Below are 20,721 nucleotides of genomic sequence, written 5' to 3' on the forward strand. Positions count from 1 at the left end.
TTCATTGAATAAGTATGCCACAAAAAAATGTCGATTAACCACTTAATCTTATAGCCTAAACGTAAAAAAAATCATATATAATTGTAGCGGTATTTATCGGTGAATAGAATCTGGTCAAAAACTTGATCTAGACGAAGAAACCGGAAACGCTGAACTCACAAAAAACGCAACCATTCAAAACTCAAGTGATTTCAAGTTTCGCTTTTTTACAGCTAAGTACAAAAAAAAAGTTAATTGAAGTTAACAAGTTTTGTTTTTTTCTCTGAAAACAAAGTTTTTTGATTCCACTGAAATTCTCTGTGAGTGGAGGAGTGCTCTGAGGAATTGTTCGAGATGATACCGGCATCTCGTTTTTACCATCGCACCGCCCGCCACCGAAGTAGAGTTCATCCGTACTACCTGGAGCCACTGCGGTCATCCACAGTGCGTTTCCAGAGGTATTTTTTGCCACGTACCATCCGGCTATGGAAGGAGCTCCCTCCACGGTGTTTCCCGAGCGCTATGACATGTCCTTCTTCAAACGAGGCTTGTGGAGAGTATTAAGCGGTAGGCAGCGGCTTGGCTCTGCCCCTGGCATTGCTGTAGTCTATGGGTGACGGTAACCACTCACCATTAGGTGGGCCGTGTGCTCATCATCAAAAAAATCCACTTCCAATTCCAGGGTTTATGCTTTTTAAGGCTTTTCTTTTGAGTCATCAGTCAACTGAGCAAAAATCGCGAACTTACGTTAGAGAACACATATCTCCTTGTAACCGCCGACTTACCTCAAGCCTCAAGTCCGTCATGTTCTCGATTCCCTTCGACAACAGATTCTTCTCCTTACGAAGTCTTATTATTTCCAAGCGCAGCAATCTTATATCCTCCACTCTCTGTTCGTATTGTCTTTCCCCTGTTGAATTTAACAACAGTTAAGAGACGTTCACAATATTTTACGGTTAAAGGATCTCGCACTCACATTTTGTGGTGCTGTTCCGTGTGAACACCGGTTTTTTTTCCTACCTAAGCTGATGGTCTTGAGAGATCATTTCAGCGTAGCCCTAACTAGGAGGTGAGCTCACGGGGCTCAAACCTAACGACGTTGCTAAGGCTGGCCCTAGCAAGAGCCGCGCTTCGCAGAATCTACCAGCGTATCGGAAACGCGACTCACTGAGAAGATCCGGCGAGAAGCTCAGTGGGCTTGAACACCGGGAATACTCTCTCTCGATACGGTAACGCGATCTCTCTCTCCCCCCCCATTTAAATTTACTGCCATTAGGGCGAACCTAAACCCGCACGGATAGACCAGAGTACAGAGCACTGACCCTCTAACCACTCAACTAACAAGGCAATGAAGACTAGCTATAGTCAGATCATGAGATTAATATGGTAAAATTGATGGACTTATAAAATTGCTTAATTGTATTATTATTAGGTATTCGGTAGGCAGCGGCCTGGCTCTGCCCCTGGCATTGCTGAGGTCCATGGGCGACGGTAACCACCCACCATCAGGTGGACCGTATGCTCGTCTGCCTACAAGGGCAATAAAAATATATTTTTTTCTTGCTTAGATGGGTGGACGAGCTGACAGCCCACTTGGTGTTAAGGGTTATTGAAGCCCATAGACATCTACAACGTAAATGCCGTCACCCACCTTGAGACACGAGTTCGAAGGTCTCGGTAGAGTTACAACGGCTGCCCCGCCCTTGAAACCGAAACGCATTACTGCTTCACGGCAAAAATAGACAGGGTGGTGGGTACCTACGCGTGCGGACTCACAACAGGTCCTGCTACCAGTAAAAAATAGAATAGACAGGTTTTCATTTTCTTGTTCAATTAGTTCCATGAAGAACGTATACCCCGTTGCAGCGTGACCTCTAAGATCCGAATCTTCTCGTACAGTAGCGCGATCTCGTCATTCCTCCGGACCAGCTGTGCTCCGACCACGTCCCTCTCGTTCATTAGCCCTTCGAGTTCCTTCATCAGCTTGGCCCTTGCCGCGTCACCTTCCTGGAAACATTTCAAACAATAATTTTTTGGTCCGATCTTGCTGTTATAAAATCTTATTGAATAGTAAATATGATCGAGAACGTACCTATAAAACGAATTTGAGGTTAATCAGTGAAAATGGTTTTAGATTTTCATTACAAAAATCTAATCTCAATATTAAAGGGCTTAGGTCAGCAGGAATTCAATAATGCGTCACTTTACACAAACAGCTTGTATTTATTTCCACTTTGCACTTACAGAGTAATTTACAGTGATCGTGCTTACACTTTCAACTCTCTGTCGAGAATGAATGCTACCTCGGTGTGCTTGAATATATATTGTCTGATCGCCCCACCACAACGGAATGGTGGTGCGATCGACGTCACTAGACGAGTGAAGTCAACCGAGTCAATTGAACAATTATTTAAAATTATTATTAAGTTAAAATAAATTCAGTTAATTATATCTGAGATACTATTATCTATTTCCAGAAGTAATTAGATTAGTTTTAAACATCTTTATCGAGATTTAATAGAATACGATCAACATCATCGGATATGCGTAGCAACTAAGCCTACACGACAGCAGACTTTATTATAATTTATGTGATATTTATGTGATATCTTCGGAACTTGTATTATGTACTTATAAATACCTAACAGCTCGGCCATCCTACTATAAGCGAGTCCCGTCGCTTTTTTGTTTTGCTAAGTGAGACTTAAATAATAAAAATCCTCTTACAATTAATTTCAACAATAGTATTTGTTTCATAATGTTAACAAAAAAAGTATATTTTATATAAATAATTACCTTAAAACACGCAGTATCAAATCATGTATAATATTAGTTTTACTTACAAGTTTAGCTTAGACTGAGTGAAAACACATCTATGATATTAATTTTCTGTTTCGCGTTCCTCGTCTATCTCGGAATCGTTTTTATCGGAACAGTCTGATTCAAAATTTCTTTCAAAATTCATCCACGGTTGTATTTTATCAATGGCTACGATAGCTTCGTATCGTCGGCCGTGCTTACGAGTCAGAGGTGTGTCTTCAATTAAAAACCTATCATTGTTGAGCATTTTTACTACACGATAAGGACCTTGATATTTTACAACCAATTTCTGTGATTTACCATCGTGAGGCATTTGTCTTGCCACTCGTACTAGGTCTCCCTCTTTATATTGGGTTGGTCTTTTCCTATGTTTGTTATAATTGTCTGCGTCTCTTACTTGTTGTTTTTTTATTTTCTCTCCTGCTTCCTGTCTCACCTCATCCAACTCGTCTACCGGAATCCTATTAAGTGTTTCATTAATGACTTCGCTCAACTTACCTTCGGTCCTGCTGATAATGTTGAAACCGAATAGTAATTCGGAGGGACTTTTTTGTGTTGTCTTGTGTTTTGTAGTGTTGATTCCAACTTGTATGTCTAAAATGTGTTCATCCCAGGACCTATCGTCACTACCGTGATTAGACGTAGACAGCGCATCTAAAATTGTCCTATTGAATCGTTCAACTTGTCCGTTGGACCTAGGAGTAGCAACGGCATTTTGAATATGTTTTATACCGTATGATCCAATGAAGTCCTGGAATGTCTTACTTGTGAAGCTAGTACCCCTATCTGTAATTAATATAGTTGGGACTCCAAAATAGCTTACATGCCTCTTCATTACTTGTACTGAGGTAAAAGACTTCGTGTTCCGGACCGGGTTTATATTCACATATTTTGTGAATCCGTCAACGATTACCAATAAGTAGCAGTTACCTGTCTTGCTCTTGACGAAGGGTCCGAGGTGATCCACATGAACGGTGTGGAAGGGTATAGTTACCTTTTCAATAGGATGTAACTCGCCTTCATGCTTTCCACCTGGAGCTTTATGGTGCGCACATTCTAGACATGATGTGACGTACTTTTTTACAAATCTGCGCATTTTTGGAAACCAATAATGATCTCTTATGCGTTGAAGGGTTTTTTCGAATCCCCAATGACCAAGGTCATCATGATTCATTTTTAGAACCTGCCACCTTACACCTTGAGGTACCAGCCATTTCATCTCTTCTCCTACGATACGATAAACTTTATCGTTTTTGAGTTTATAATTTTTGTGTATGTCTATGGCTTCCGTAACGACCGGGTCCGCTAAGCTTTGTTTAATCCTCCTTACCTCTTCATCAGCAGCTTGCACAGTCGCAATCCAATCATGGTCATGAATCGGTGCCTGTACTTGTTCTTTTACAGGCAAGACATCCAAAATGTGCGCTCCACCTTCGTCATTACCTACAGTATTCCTGCTAAGTGCGTCTACATGGGCCATCCGTGCGCCAGGACGGTACTCTATCGTGCAGTCGTATTCCTGTAGTTGAACCCACCAGCGTGATATACGAGGTATCAAATCTCTCTTGACTAACGTAGACCTAAGTGCATTGCAGTCAGTGAAAATCTTAAATGGTATACCTAAAAGATATACCCTGAATCGATTCAAAGATGCGATCACCGAGAGGGTTTCTAATTCATATGAATGCATCTTACGTTCGTCACTTGTGGTTTTCCGGCTAAAATACGAGACTGGCTGCATCACTCCATTTGAGTTTCGCTGAAGAAGAATACCTGCAAGACCTTCTTTGCAAGCGTCGGTATGCAGTTCTATTTCCGCCCTAGGGTCATACAGAGCAAGTATGGGTCTGCTTGTAAGTAACTCCTTTATCCTTTCGAATGCTTGTTCTTGCTCCTCGTTCCAGGTCCATCCCGCATCCTTTTTTAATAAGCAGGAGTCGGTAGTCTACCATTATATACAGTGGCCATTGATACTTACACTGTTATCACATATTATAAAACAAGGTTTTTTTTGTTCATGGTAAAAACTACTGAACAATTGTGGTTTCCGCCAGTATACAGTGATTAATTGTGAAGGTTTATATATTTAGGTACGCCACGCTTTAATCATCATGCGAAGCAAGGGTGGGCCGCTAGATTTTATTATTTTTACTCATACTGTCTCAATATTGGAATGGTAATAAATCACAATTGACACAACTCTAGTGGTGACGCAGCTCTAATAGTGGTAACCGAAAGTTTCAGGAGAGATGGAAAGAGACGATGGAAATACCCTAGGTGGAGGGTCAGGCTCTAGTGAGGATACCCTAGGTGGAGGGTTGAGCGGAATGAATGACACCCTAGGTGGAGGGTCGATTTCAAAATATAGTGGAAGGTCAGGCTCAAATACCCCAGGTAGAGGGTTGAGCGTAATGAATGACACCCTAGGTGGAGGGTCGATTTCAAAATATGGTGGAAGGTCAGGCTCAAATACCCCAGGTAGAGGGTTGAGCGTAATGAATGACACCCTAGGTGGAGGGTCGATTTCAAAATATGGTGGAAGGTCAGGCTCAAATACCCCAGGTAGAGGGTTGAGCGTAATGAATGACACCCTAGGTGGAGGGTCGATTTCAAAATATGGTGGAAGGTCAGGCTCAAATACCCCAGGTAGAGGGTTGAGCGTAATGAATGATACCCTAGGTGGGGGGTTGATTTCAAAATACATAACCCAGGATGAGGGGTTATGTAAAAAAAAGAAATCCCAAGGTGGTGGGTTGAGGTTACGATATCGAAAAATAAGTGAGAACACGGACCAAGAAAGGAACACAACCGATGAGGATCATGGAACTTCACTCAATGTACGTAAACGGCAATATTTCAAGAAAGGGGTGTCGCGAGCTAAACCACAGTCACGACGTCGGTCGATATCAAGTGATGCGGAAGAGTCACTATCTCGGCCACTCATTAGAAGCAGACAATCGCGGACTAGAGACGAGTCTAGTCAGCCAAGCAGGAGGAGGCGGAATACTTGCAGTTCTTCTGCATCTAGAGGTACGACACCATCTCCTAAAAGATCAAAATTGTCTAAATTGTCTAAAAGTAGAGATACTAATCGCGATATTAAGCTTATGGATAGGTTTTTATCTATTTTAGAAAAGGTTAAAAGCTCAGACAAACCTAAGCTAGCATTTAACGCGAATGTGGTGCCGGAGTTTGACCCTTTATCCAAAGACCAAACTATTATAACATGGATCACCAAAGTAGAAGAATGTGCCGAGATTTATGGGTGGGAAGAAAGAGAAATTATACACTACTCTATGCCAAAATTATGCGGGGTCGCGAAAACATGGTACCAGGGTCTCACTTCGGTATTGCATACGTGGCCTGAATGGAAAAAGAAACTATTAGAATCTTTTCCGTGTAGGGAGGATTACGCTGAGCTTTTAACTGAAATGTTGGCCAAGAAAGTTAAATATGGTGAATCGCTGGAGCATTATTACTACGCGAAGATTAATTTACTAAATAGGTGTAACATATCTGGTAAACAAGCCGTAGATTGTCTTCTGTATGGGGTAGAAGATCGCGCAGTAAAAGTTGGAGCTCAAGCAGCTCAATTCCGTGACCCCAAACAGGTACTTAAATATTTCAAAACTGTTAAAATAGGACAGAGCAGAGATAATCAAGATATCATACGCAGAGGTAGGTTCGGAATCAATACCAATCGAGCGGATTCTTCGAGAACAAATAACCCTGCAATTAGGTGCTTTAGTTGCAACGAAATTGGTCATCCTAGTTTCAGATGTGGAAAAACAGTGGAATCTGTGAAATGCCACAATTGCAACGAGATAGGTCACCGTAGTACTAAGTGTGAAAAGCCCTTTGCCAAATGTACTACATGTAATAAAGTCGGTCATCTCACATCTAACTGCTACAAAAATACGGGAAGGTTTTCAATTGAAACCGGTAAAGATTTAACATCAGCTAATGATCCAAAGCATAAACAGGTATCGGAGGTAACGTGCGAAAATACCGGAATAAATAAGTATGTCATGGATATTAAGGTGAACGGGTCTGTGATTACGTGCCATGTGGATCTGGGCAGCCAATGTTCACTTATAAGAGCAAGTGACGCAAGATCTTTAGGTTTAACAATGATTAATCGAGATAATTTACCGACGCTTAGAGGTATAGGAGCCAGCATGGTAAAACCATTAGGAATAGTCATTGCCACTGTAGAGGTTCAAGGTGTAGCAGAAACAATTAATTTATACGTCGTGGATGATTATGTGTTGGTACATCCCGTTCTCCTCGGGCACTCGTTTACGGAGAAACCAGACATTATTATTATTAAAACTCCGGATTCTATCAATATCCATAGAATGCCTCCAAATAAAATAAACCTAGTAGCCTCACAAGACTATAAAATTCCCTGTTCCGCAACACAGGCAGTACAAGTCTTTACAGACGCACAGTTGATAAACTGTGAGGTGGATGTTAAAGGTACGCTTCACGGCCCCGAAGGCGCCGAGTATTATTTAACTTCCTGGCTGCTACAACATCAAGAACGGTCATGGTGCAATTCTGATTTATAATGTTGCGTTAAAACCATTGAGTATTACTAAGGGTACACTGCTCACGCGATCCTTGGAACGAAAGCAAGTTCCAGTCGACGAGATAAAAAACTCCTTTAGCGTCGTATTTGACGATTCTGTAATGAACATTTCCGTAAATTGTAACCCGAAATTAGATACGAATCAGCGGCAACAACTAAAGGGTGTGCTGGAAAGGTATGGTGACCGTTTCTCAAATAGCTTGCATGATTTAGGGTTTACAACGATTACTGAGATGACCATAGAATTAATAGATGACGAACCTATTGTGTATCGCCCGTACCGTATGTCGTACGCCGAAAGACTGTTGGTGAGTAGCATGATCCAGGAAATGTTAGACAGCAATATAATAAAGGAGTCGTCATCACCCTATGCGAGTCCTATCATCATGGTGCAGAAGAAAACAGGTGATAAACGCTTATGTGTCGACTACAGAGCTCTGAACAGAAAAACTAAAAAGGATCATTACCCGATGCCACGAGTGGAAGATCAGCTGGACTTGCTGGCGGGTAACACTTTATTTACTTCTTTGGATTTGGCATCTGGCTACTATCAGATCCCCATATCGGAAGAGTCTCGACCCAAGACGGCTTTCGTAACACCTGATGGTCAGTTTGAGTTTAACCGCATGCCTTTCGGTCTCGTTAATGCACCTTCAGTATTTCAAAGGACGATAAACAAAATATTGAAGGAAGCTAAAATTAAATATGCCATTGTATACATGGATGATAACCTAATCCCGTCAAAAGACTTCGAGGAAGGGTTGCTGAGATTAGAGGAAGTACTACAACTACTGAAAGAAGGTGGGTTGACTTTAAAGTTAAGTAAGTGCCATTTCTTCCTCGACACTGTAGACTTCCTCGGATTTGAAGTCAGCGCTGGTGGTATTCGACCTGGGAGTCGAAAAAGTGAAGCAGTCTCCAAGTTTCCACGACCCACGAATCAACACGAGGTACGCCAATTTCTTGGACTGTCCGGTTTCTTTAGACGATTTATACAGGGATACGCCATCATCACTGCTCCCCTAACAGACTTATTAAAAAAGGATGCGGGATGGACCTGGAACGAGGAGCAAGAACAAGCATTCGAAAGGATAAAGGAGTTACTTACAAGCAGACCCATACTTGCTCTGTATGACCCTAGGGCGGAAATAGAACTGCATACCGACGCTTGCAAAGAAGGTCTTGCAGGTATTCTTCTTCAGCGAAACTCAAATGGAGTGATGCAGCCAGTCTCGTATTTTAGCCGGAAAACCACAAGTGACGAACGTAAGATGCATTCATATGAATTAGAAACCCTCGCGGTGATCGCATCTTTGAATCGATTCAGGGTATATCTTTTAGGTATACCATTTAAGATTTTCACTGACTGCAATGCACTTAGGTCTACGTTAGTCAAGAGAGATTTGATACCTCGTATATCACGCTGGTGGGTTCAACTACAGGAATACGACTGCACGATAGAGTACCGTCCTGGCGCACGGATGGCCCATGTAGACGCACTTAGCAGGAATACTGTAGGTAATGACGAAGGTGGAGCGCACATTTTGGATGTCTTGCCTGTAAAAGAACAAGTACAGGCACCGATTCATGACCATGATTGGATTGCGACTGTGCAAGCTGCTGATGAAGAGGTAAGGAGGATTAAACAAAGCTTAGCGGACCCGGTCGTTACGGAAGCCATAGACATACACAAAAATTATAAACTCAAAAACGATAAAGTTTATCGTATCGTAGGAGAAGAGATGAAATGGCTGGTACCTCAAGGTGTAAGGTGGCAGGTTCTAAAAATGAATCATGATGACCTTGGTCATTGGGGATTCGAAAAAACCCTTCAACGCATAAGAGATCATTATTGGTTTCCAAAAATGCGCAGATTTGTAAAAAAGTACGTCACATCATGTCTAGAATGTGCGCACCATAAAGCTCCAGGTGGAAAGCATGAAGGCGAGTTACATCCTATTGAAAAGGTAACTATACCCTTCCACACCGTTCATGTGGATCACCTCGGACCCTTCGTCAAGAGCAAGACAGGTAACTGCTACTTATTGGTAATCGTTGACGGATTCACAAAATATGTGAATATAAACCCGGTCCGGAACACGAAGTCTTTTACCTCAGTACAAGTAATGAAGAGGCATGTAAGCTATTTTGGAGTCCCAACTATATTAATTACAGATAGGGGTACTAGCTTCACAAGTAAGACATTCCAGGACTTCATTGGATCATACGGTATAAAACATATTCAAAATGCCGTTGCTACTCCTAGGTCCAACGGACAAGTTGAACGATTCAATAGGACAATTTTAGATGCGCTGTCTACGTCTAATCACGGTAGTGACGATAGGTCCTGGGATGAACACATTTTAGACATACAAGTTGGAATCAACACTACAAAACACAAGACAACACAAAAAAGTCCCTCCGAATTACTATTCGGTTTCAACATTATCAGCAGGACCGAAGGTAAGTTGAGCGAAGTCATTAATGAAACACTTAATAGGATTCCGGTAGACGAGTTGGATGAGGTGAGACAGGAAGCAGGAGAGAAAATAAAAAAACAACAAGTAAGAGACGCAGACAATTATAACAAACATAGGAAAAGACCAACCCAATATAAAGAGGGAGACCTAGTACGAGTGGCAAGACAAATGCCTCACGATGGTAAATCACAGAAATTGGTTGTAAAATATCAAGGTCCTTATCGTGTAGTAAAAATGCTCAACAATGATAGGTTTTTAATTGAAGACACACCTCTGACTCGTAAGCACGGCCGACGATACGAAGCTATCGTAGCCATTGATAAAATACAACCGTGGATGAATTTTGAAAGAAATTTTGAATCAGACTGTTCCGATAAAAACGATTCCGAGATTTTTATTATTTAAGTCTCACTTAGCAAAACAAAAAAGCGACGGGACTCGCTTATAGTAGGATGGCGGAGCTGTTAGGTATTTATAAGTACATAATACAAGTTCCGAAGATATCACATAAATATCACATAAATTATAATAAAGTCTGCTGTCGTGTAGGCTTAGTTGCTACGCATATCCGATGATGTTGATCATATTCTATTAAATCTCGATAAAGATGTTTAAAACTAATCTAATTACTTCTGGAAATAGATAATAGTATCTCAGATATAATTAACTGAATTTATTTTAACTTAATAATAATTTTAAATAATTGTTCAATTGACTCGGTTGACTTCACTCGTCTAGTGACGTCGATCGCACCACCATTCCGTTGTGGTGGGGCGATCAGACAATATATATTCAAGCACACCGAGGTAGCATTCATTCTCGACAGAGAGTTGAAAGTGTAAGCACGATCACTGTAAATTACTCTGTAAGTGCAAAGTGGAAATAAATACAAGCTGTTTGTGTAAAATGACGCATTATTGAATTCCTGCTGACCTAAGCCCTTTAGTAGTTTTGATTATTATTTTAAATAATGAAATGTTTTTTGATAAATATCACAAAATGAAGGGTAGACTCCGTAACGCCACAGTATAAAATGGCGGTACGTGGACAGAGTCGTGGCATTCCATGTCAGACAGTCATTCCGTCCGTCTCAGTCAGTGAGTCTCTGACAGTCAGTCAGTCAGTCAGTCGGTCTGTCGGTATGTGGAACGAAACTGTCGGTTTACCCTGTCATTGAGAAAGTTGTGTGTGTTGAGTTTCAATAATTATTATTGAAAAGTTTTATTGACTAAACTGAGTTCAATCGAATACGAGTGATGGCGGAACCTACCGCTCAGCCATCCCTGACGTGTGCCAATACATACATATATAGATTAGTGTTTTAGTATAGTCGAAATGGCGGCGTCGCATGTCACGGACCTGTACGATCCTGTTTAGTCTGGCTTCCTCCTGTTTCAGCGCCGTTATCTCGACTCTGGCCTCCGCCAATTTGGCCTGACCGTTCTGGACCTCCGCGCGTAGTTGCTCGTTCTTTTTGTTACATTTAGAAAGCGTCCCTTCGCAAGTTTTGAGACCGACTTCTTTCCCGCTGATATCCTCCTTCAGTTGCTCAATTTGATAAGCCAGCATCTATATTGAGATGACATAACTTTTTAATTTTTTTTTATTACTTAGATGGGTGGACGAGCTCACAGCCTACCTGGTTTTTAGGTGGTTACTGGAACCCATTGACATCTACAACGTAAAGGCGCCACCCACCTTGAGATATAAGTTCTTAGGTCTCAAGTATAGTTACAACGGCTGCCCCGCCCTTCGAACCGAAATTCATTACTGCTTCACGGCAGAAATAGGCAGGACGGTGGTACCTACCCGTGCGGACTCCCAAGAGGTCCTACCACCAGTAAGAGTGACAGTGAGAATAAATCAGAGTATTTAAATCAATTCGGACGCTCCTGCGAGACCAGGTAGTCGTGAGTAGCAGGTAAGTGAACTCACGGGGCTCAACTTCAGAGAGTTTGCTAATACTGGCACTAGCGAGGGCAGTGCTTCGCAGAATCTACCACGGGATCGGTTGCGCGATCCAGTAAAAAGATCTGGCGAGAAATTCAGTTAGAAGTGTTTATGGGTTAGTTCGTCGATCTCTTCGTCGTAATCGACAGGTTGGACAGGGAAGTTGCATAGACCCTGTGCACAGACCCTTTGAATTTTGGTATAAATTAAAGTGGAAGAAGAAAGAAAGTGAGTAGAAACCAAGACAGGCGGTGTAGGAGACCAATCCACATATAATAGTCACCTTAAGTTTCTGCTTCAAGTCCTGTATTTCGTCCAGCGCTTCCGTGTAGTTCTTGTGGAGCATGTTCCGCTCGGCGCGCGTCGCGTCCAGCGCCACGGATAATTTGCGAGCGTTCAACGACTCCTCGCGGAGAGCCTTCTTCAGGTCTAATATGTCTGCAGTCCGAAGACGGACTTCCTCTATGAACCAACATTTATTTTATTGCCCTTTTTTATGGCTTAGATAGACGGACGAGCTCACAGTCCACCTGGTGTTCAGTGGTTACTGGAGCCCATATACATCTACAACATAAATATGCCACCCACCTTGAGATATAAGTTCTAAGGTTTCAAGTATAGTTACAACGGCTGCCCCACCCTTCAAACCGAAACGCATTACTGCTTCACGGCAGAAATAGGCAGCGTGGTGGTACCTACCCGCGCGGACTCACAAGAGGTCCTACCACCAGTAACAAGCCGCTGCCTATCGCTATAATGAACACTACCTTCATTTTTAAACATGCATATGTTATTCTGTAGATAGCGAGTGCACGACCCGCTTGCTGTGAAGTTAAAATAACCGATATTGTTGTCGAAGTCTTAATTGTTTTGTATATCGACTCTTCCTCATCTTTCACACCGGAATACATTACTGCTTTGCGGTAAAAATAGGCAGGTTACACCGTTACCTATCCGATATAAGCTTACAATATGCCCTACCATCAGTAAATCGCGGTACGCTGGTATAAGCACTGCTGCTGCCCATACTCCCATGATTCCTTTGATTCTCTTACGCCACCCACAGAAAGAGATAGGAGGTGCTGTTCTAAGCAGATGTCATACGGGCAAAAGAGATGAAAATTTAACTAAAACTATTATATACTACTGTTAAGGCGAATTTACATTACAAAATTAGTGGCGTGAAATTAATTTCGTGATATTAGTTTTACCAACAGTTTCACGTGTAATTTAATACTTTCGTAATGCATGCATTAATTTCATGCATGCAAATTAGTTTCGTGCCCTGCGCGATTTTTTGGTGAAATTAGTGTCATGCAACTAATTTCATAGTGTAGACGCGACGTTATAAGAACTACTATATTGATAGCTCGGCAACGAAGCAATCGTATTGACACTCACCATACAGTGTACAGCTTAAAAACTTTCATTTCGCGCTTCAAGTATTGCTTATCCTTTAACCACTATAAGACCGGTTATTTTATGAGCTTTGTCTGTCTGTCTTTAGATATGAAAAAATATATGACCCTCGAGAAATCTTCGCTGCAAGTCATGATGGTATAACGTTTCACACTCACCGGATATTTCATCTATTTTCTCGTTGAGGGCGATGGTCTCTTCTAGCATCCTGTAATACAAAATAATCTATGAACTAAAAGCTACACAAATTAATAATAATAATCATAATAAACATTTATTCTGAACATAAATTCTAAAAAAACACGAGGCCTGGAAAGGTTACCGGCTCAGCAATACCTAACGGTAGCGAGTCGATCGGTATTGAGGCGCTGATCTTCCGCCGGAACCTGAAGAGCGACGTGCACACCAGCATCAGACCGACCAACCATTATTTTAATTGAATAACAATTTTTAAGCTATTGCATAGCTTTTATTGCGGGCTTTTATTGCCTATCCATTCTGAAGTATTCCATATCTATAAGTAGGTATATAAAAGTATATTAGGAAGCACAAAGTCGAATGCCATAGTTTCATTTCAAATTATTATTAACCATTAACATCATCTAGATCTTTATGCAATGCTTTTAGTCAAAGACTTCTTTGGGCATTTGATCTAAAATACATTATCGAAAAGTCAAGAACTTATAGATAAAAAACTAGATTATTTAAAAATTATTTTTGAAAATTCTTCTGTTCTCGACCCGCTTCCTACAATTAATTAGAATTTAAAAGAATTAATTAAGTATGTGTGTGCTGTGATTAAATTAAAACCAATTTTTTATTTCTATTACTAATCTACTTCTATATCGTTCCCTCACTACTGAGGATCGCGACCACATGCGACATACTTCCACTGTGCTCGATCATGGGTGGCATGGACTGCATGGTACAGACTACCACTGAGTGCGTCTCTTGCTAGATCTGACTATCTGTCTGGTGTTCTGCCCACGGTGCGCTTGCCCTCTATGCGACTCGCAATTATGAGCTTCTCTAATTAATGTCTGGGAGACCGCATGATGTGTCCGAAGAAGCTCAAAACACGTTGCCGGCAGATGGAAGAGAGCCTTTTTCGGATGTCTAGCTGCCTTAGAATGGACTCGTTTGTTCTCATGGCCGTCCACGGTATTCGCAGCATCCTCCGCCACACCCACATTTCAAAGGCATCGATCTTTTTGATATCCCGGCTTTTCATGCATCATGTCTCCGCTCCGTAGAGGAATATGGGAAAGATCAGTGCCCGCACCAAGCGCACTTTGGTTTTACTCTACTATTTACTAACTCGATGTTTATTTGAATTGAACAATTTGTGTTATATTTTTAATGTTGTATATTTATAAGTATGCAGCAATTTGTATGTATATACCTAACAATAAATAATAATAACTGGGAACAAATCACGCACGGTCATCCGATCCCATTTTTTTTTAGTTATTTTTTAATTTATTGCTTAGTTGGGTAGGCGAGCTCACGGCCCACCTGGAGTTAAGTTGTTACAAAAGCCCATAGACATCTACAACGTGAATGCCACCACCCACCTTGAGACATGAGTTCTAAGGTCTTAAGTATAGTTACAACGGCTGCCCCGCCCTTCAAACCGAAACGCATTACTGCTTCACGGCAGAAATAGGAAGGGTGGTTGGTATACCTACCACCATTAAAAAATGTGTCATGTGTTTCTAAAAAACTCGGAAACAACAACAAACAAATGCCTAAACTATTCCTTAACTATTCATTTGGGATTTCTTCTCATCACTTCGGTTGGTGGTGCGCTTCACCAGACGTCGCCATTCCTCGCGTACCGCGGCCCTTCTTGTGCACTCGTTAACGGGACCGTTTAGAGCTGCCTTTATTTGGTCGGTCCATCGTAACGGTGATCTTCCGCGCGGTCTTGTACCCTCTATCATGCCCTGCACCACAAGGCGCTCAACTGAGTCGTCACCCCGCCGCGACACATGCCCGAAGAAAGTGAGAATGCGACCCTGAACGATGGAGGATAGTCGCTGCTTGATGCCGAGTTCCTGTAGAATTGACTGATTCGTTCTGAACTCCGTCCACGATATTTGCAGCATTCTTCTCCAGCACCACATTTCGTTTGGGATGCGACTTTTTAATAACATTTTGTGAAAATAGTCGCTTTTAAAATATGTTGTATACCTGTCTTTATCTTTTTCTAGTTGTCGTATGATGAGACGTTGCTTGTTGATCTGGGTCGCGTTTATCTCCAGCTCGTGTTCCAGCTGCTTCCGCCGCTGTTCCTGGAGGTTCAACATTTGCAAGTTCTCCATTGCCTCGTCTGCCGACAATAATATTATCATTTTATTGAGTTAGTATATCCTACATCTCGAAATCGAGCGATGTATCCAAATACTGATTCTCGATTCTCTTTCGCAGTAGTTAAAAGATTGTGTTACATACAAACATACATACACACGTGCATACATCCATACATACCAAGCTAATATAAGCCTTTTTTTTATTGCTTAGATGGGTGGACGAGCTCACAGCCCACCTGGTGTTAAGTGGTTACTGGAGCCCATAGACATCTACAATGTAAATGCGCTACCCACCTTGAGATATAAGTTCTAAGGTCTCAGTATAGTTACAACGGCTGCCCTACCCTTCAAACCGAAACGCATTACTGCTTCACGGTAGAAATAGGCGGGGCGGTGGTACCCACCCGCGCGGACTCACAAGAAGTCCTACCACCAGTAAGTTAAAAACTATAGTATCTATTTAAAAACCAGTTGTATTTTCAAAGATAAAGTGATAATTTTTTTTATTAATGTGTATAAAACTTAACAGCCACGTAAGTGAATGAACTACGTTTTATTAATCTTTGCCATTTAAAAATTAACATAACGCATTGACTACTGTGTGTCAGCCGATTTTTTATTATAATTTATAACATATTAACTCTAGCGAAGGCTTAGTGTTATCATTTAATTATTTTACAAGTTGGAAAGTAATTAAAAATTGTCGAATATCAATAATGTGTAACAAAAGAGAAAATGTAGGCAGCGGCTTGGTTACGGTAGGCAGCAGCTTGGCTCTGCTCCTGGCATTGCTGAAGTTCATGGGCGACGGTAACCACTTACCATCAGGTGGGCCGTATGCTCGTCTGTCTACAAGGGCAATAAAAAAAAAAGTATTTCACGAATCTAAACTAAATCTTGAGGCTTCGGTTGTTATGGTTCAAATATGGTTCAAATGGTTCCGCGTCTAGGGGGCATGCGGGTTATGTTGGACTTGACTCTCTACAGATGTTGGGAGCAGACGGCCGACCCAAGGATATTTTTAGGGCCCTACCGCATCAAACGACTCCTCTTGCACTCTCTCAGCCGACGTCCGATCACCGGCCGGGATCAGAACCCGGTCAGTGTAGGGGGAAACATTATAACCATGGGAAAACTTAGGTATATCTGTTATAATGAACATGACAGTTTGTTGGAATGTGATCAAACGGCTGGTATTTCTTGAAGAAAGTGACACAAGCAATTATTTGTCCTGAGATAATGTGTTTTGTTCTTTCTAAATTACACATTTAACGGCGACGATTACTAAGTCTATAAGTCAGTTTTCTGCTGGTGGTGCGATGTATTAGGAACTCACAGGCGGTAACTTTAACATTTCTATTTTTGGAGCGAAGAATCATTGGACAGTTCTCATATAATTTAATATAAAATTCAGGCGGAATCTTGATGGATCGGAGGTTAATTACACGTTTGCGGCAACTTTAGGCTCAGGCAACCAGTTAACACCAGATTGACTGTGCACTCTTTTACTCACGAGCGATAAGAAAAAGCAATGGTCCATTTTATTATAAGCTAGTTTCACATCGAATTCTTCCGCCATTAATTAATAAATCAGACTTTTAGCCCTTTATCAGCCGGAACCGGAAAATCAATATTAATTTAGTTTGATCGGTGCGCTAAGTGATAACTCGTTTTTATTTTTAATGCCCGTGTTAGTTAGGTTATCGTGTGTTGCTATAAGAAATAGAGAACGCAAAAACCAGACCTAGAGCTATTAGCGTTTTCAAAATTTATCTCGTTAAATTCCTGTGTTCAAATATTTAATTAATTTATTTATTCATACACTTTATGTATTATTAACATTTGGGGAATGAATGCCTAAGGCATTCTTTACCATTGAGTGTAATCCTGTTAGAGTTTTATCTATTTACCATTGGACATACGGACAAATGAACAGATTGTGTTTCATAATCTCACTAAATCCACTATTGGATACCACCACCTGGTATTAAGTGGACCCCATAGACATCTACAACGAAAATGCGCCACCCACCTTGAGATATAAGTTCTAAAATTTCAGTATAGTTACAACGTTACTACTCCACCCTACAAACCGAAACGCATTACTGCTTCACGGCAGCAATGGGCGGGATGGTGGTACCTACCCGTGCGGACTCCCAAGAGGTCCTACCACCAGTAATTCCGCAAATTATAATTTTGCGGGTTTTTTTATTACACGATGTTATTGTGTTATGTAACCACTTAACACCAGGTGGGCTGTAAGCTCGTCCACCCATCTATGCAACAAATAAGTAAAGTAAAGGTTTAATCCTGCGTTTTGAGGTCGTCAGCGTTGTTCCTGTCGAGCCCTATGGGCCACTAAACAGTACCCACTAAACATATGACACACAACCTTTAGGTTACGGACACTTTGTACGCAGTTTGTGTTCAAAATCATAATCTTTATCAGCCACTAGCTGACCTGGCAGACTTCGTAGTGCCTCAATCTATATATATAAAAATGAATTGCTGTTCGTTAGTCTCGCTAAAACTCGAGAGCGGCTGGACCGATTTGGCTAATTTTGGTCTTGAATTATTTGTGGAGGTCCAGATAAGGTTTAAAAGGTAGATAAATATGAAAATGCTTGGAATTAAAAAAAAATGTTTTTCCTTTGATGTTTCCCCCGTCGGACGGATTTCTTTGGTTTGTTATAAGTTTATGATCTTTATCAGCCACTAGCTGACCTGGCAGACTTCGTAGTACCTCAATCGATAAATAAAAGATCTAAGCTCTTGTATAAAATAAACTTTTTAATTCCGAGCATTTTCATATTTATCTACCTTTTAAACCTTCTCTGGACCTCCACAAATAATTTAAGACCAAAATTAGCCAAATCGGTCCAGCCGTTCTCGAGTTTTAGCGAGACTAACGAACAGCAATTCACTTTTATATATATAGATTATGTGCTCTAGGGATGATACAGGATATGTTTATTCAAAATCAAATCAATCATTTTAGTATCTTCCCCTATTCATCATAGTTCGAAAAGCAAACATAACGAAATCCACTAAACTCACTCTGTATCTTCTGCATGTTCTTGTTCATTATATCCTTCTCCCTGTTCAAGTTCTCTATTTCTCTTTTGTCGGACTCTGCTTGTTTCTTGCTCAGCATTATCTCTCGCTCCATTACACTCACTTGCTGACGTAGTCTCTCCCTGTTAGATTAAAAGCGTACGCATTAAGGTGCGCAAGAAAGATCATTGGTTTTTAGCTAAATTAAAACTAAATACTTGTCGATTTAGCAAGGCCTGTGGATGCTAGTGATGTTTAAACTAATAATTTTAGTTATGATAGTGACTAAATTGCTTATTAAAATTAAGTAGAATTAAAATTAATTCGAAGTCTTGGATAAGACGTCCGGTGCATTCGTATGTAGCGATGCAACGGTGTTCGAATCCTGCAGACGGGTACCAACTTTTCTAATGAAATACGTACTTAACAAATGTTCACTATTGACTTCTACGGTGAAGGAATGACATCGTGTAATAAAAATCAAACCCGCATAATTATAATGTGCGTAGTTACTGGTGGTAGGACCTTTTGTGAGTCCGCACGGGTAGGTACCACCGCCCCGCCTATTTCTGCCATGAAGCAGTAATGCGTTTCAGTTTGAAGGGTGGGGCAGCCGTTATACCTATATTGAGATCTTAGAACTTATAATATCTCAAGGTGGGTGGCGGCATTTACGTTATAGATCTATGGACTCCGGCAACCACTTAACACCAGGTGGGCTGTGAGCTCGTCCACTCATCTATGTAAGAAAATAAAAAAAGGGCTAATGGATTAGTCACCGCTACCATACGGTCCTACATTTCTGCTGGAACACAAAGCGATCCTGGTCAATGAGATAGGCATTATTCTAAATTAAATGCAGATTAAATTATAACAATGCCTTGCCTGCCTTCGGAGGCGCTCGGGTAGGTGTTAGCAAATCCCACCCCTCCTGGCTGAGCCTTTGCTCGCCCACCTATCCTGGTGAAACTGGAAAGGCCTCCGGGTCACCAGTAATAAATAAATAAATATTAACTAACAATCACGCCACGTTAACTGGTCCCGTGCTAAGTTCGTAAAGAACTTGTGTTACAGGTATCAGATAACGGAAATAAATATAAGATTTTTATTAAACACATACATATATTTAATATACATCCATAACCCTGGAAAAGACATTTTGTATTTATCATACAATAATCTTCCCTTGGCGGGTTTCGAACCCGCGACCCCTTGTGCAGTGACCACGTCACTTACCACTATACCAGACGGCCGTTAAATTCCACGTTCAATCATAAAAAAAAAACTTCTAACTCACCTCTCAGATTCTACATTCGCTTTATTTTGCTCGAGGAGTTGGTACTTCTTCATCTGCTGCACGGCCTGCTTCGTGAGCTTCGTAAGCTCGGCGCGCAGTCTGTTACCATCGTCGATCATGTTCTGGGGATGCGTGAGAATACTGGTGGTAGGACTTCGTGCAAGTCCGCGCGGGTAGGCACCACCACCCTACCTATTTCTGCCGTGAAGCAGTCATGCGTTTCGGTTTGAAGGGCGGGGCAGCCGTTGTAACTATACTTGAGACCCTAGAACTTATATCTCAAGGTTGGTGGCGCATTTACGTTGTAGATGTCTATGGATTCCAGTAACCACTCAACACCAGGAGGGCTGTGAGTTCGTCCATCCATCTAAGCAATAAAAATTAAAAAGTCGCGTTGTACATTTCCACTTCCACTTTGGAGACCGTTGGACTCATAGTGATTTTTGCAGAGTCTTGGACCTTTTGTTAAGACGGATGGAGAGGTTGACGTTGCGACGCTCAAGCGTTTACGTACTGTATCGATTTAGTCAATATTTTTGGAATGAAGTTCCTTATGGGACGATTTGGAGGGGTATCCTTACCGGGAAAAAACGTCCGTAACGTAAGATTTTTATTATTAATGCACACAGTGTACGACTTAACTTTGTAATAACGTACAAAAACTAACATATTTTCTATAAATCATTGTGAATAAAATAAACTTGATAACTTTGTAAAGTAGTTTTTTTTTAATCAAAAAAACAAATCATAATAAAAAATGTATACCCGAATAATTATTTTCTTCATACCTCGAATAGAACTTCAAATTAATATTTTTAT

At 41.1% G+C, this 20,721-nt stretch overlaps 1 protein-coding gene across 1 annotated transcript in view; it reads right to left on the reverse strand.

The window, feature by feature from the left end:
• LOC101741464 (cilia- and flagella-associated protein 58) overlaps positions 1-20,721 on the reverse strand; it is a 57,037-nt gene that overhangs the window by 27,879 nt on the left and 8,437 nt on the right. Inside the window, exons 8-15 of the mRNA XM_038020627.2 lie at positions 19,903-20,024; positions 18,609-18,748; positions 15,433-15,571; positions 13,398-13,447; positions 12,104-12,282; positions 11,230-11,439; positions 1,836-1,986; positions 765-889 (exon numbers count right to left, since the gene is read on the reverse strand). Coding sequence (XP_037876555.1) covers positions 765-889; positions 1,836-1,986; positions 11,230-11,439; positions 12,104-12,282; positions 13,398-13,447; positions 15,433-15,571; positions 18,609-18,748; positions 19,903-20,024 — 1,116 coding nt within the window. The remainder of the gene's footprint in view (positions 1-764; positions 890-1,835; positions 1,987-11,229; positions 11,440-12,103; positions 12,283-13,397; positions 13,448-15,432; positions 15,572-18,608; positions 18,749-19,902; positions 20,025-20,721) is intronic.

The sequence above is a fragment of the Bombyx mori genome, chromosome 26 (assembly GCF_030269925.1).
Source record: "Bombyx mori chromosome 26, ASM3026992v2".
Lineage (NCBI taxonomy): Eukaryota > Metazoa > Arthropoda > Insecta > Lepidoptera > Bombycidae > Bombyx > Bombyx mori.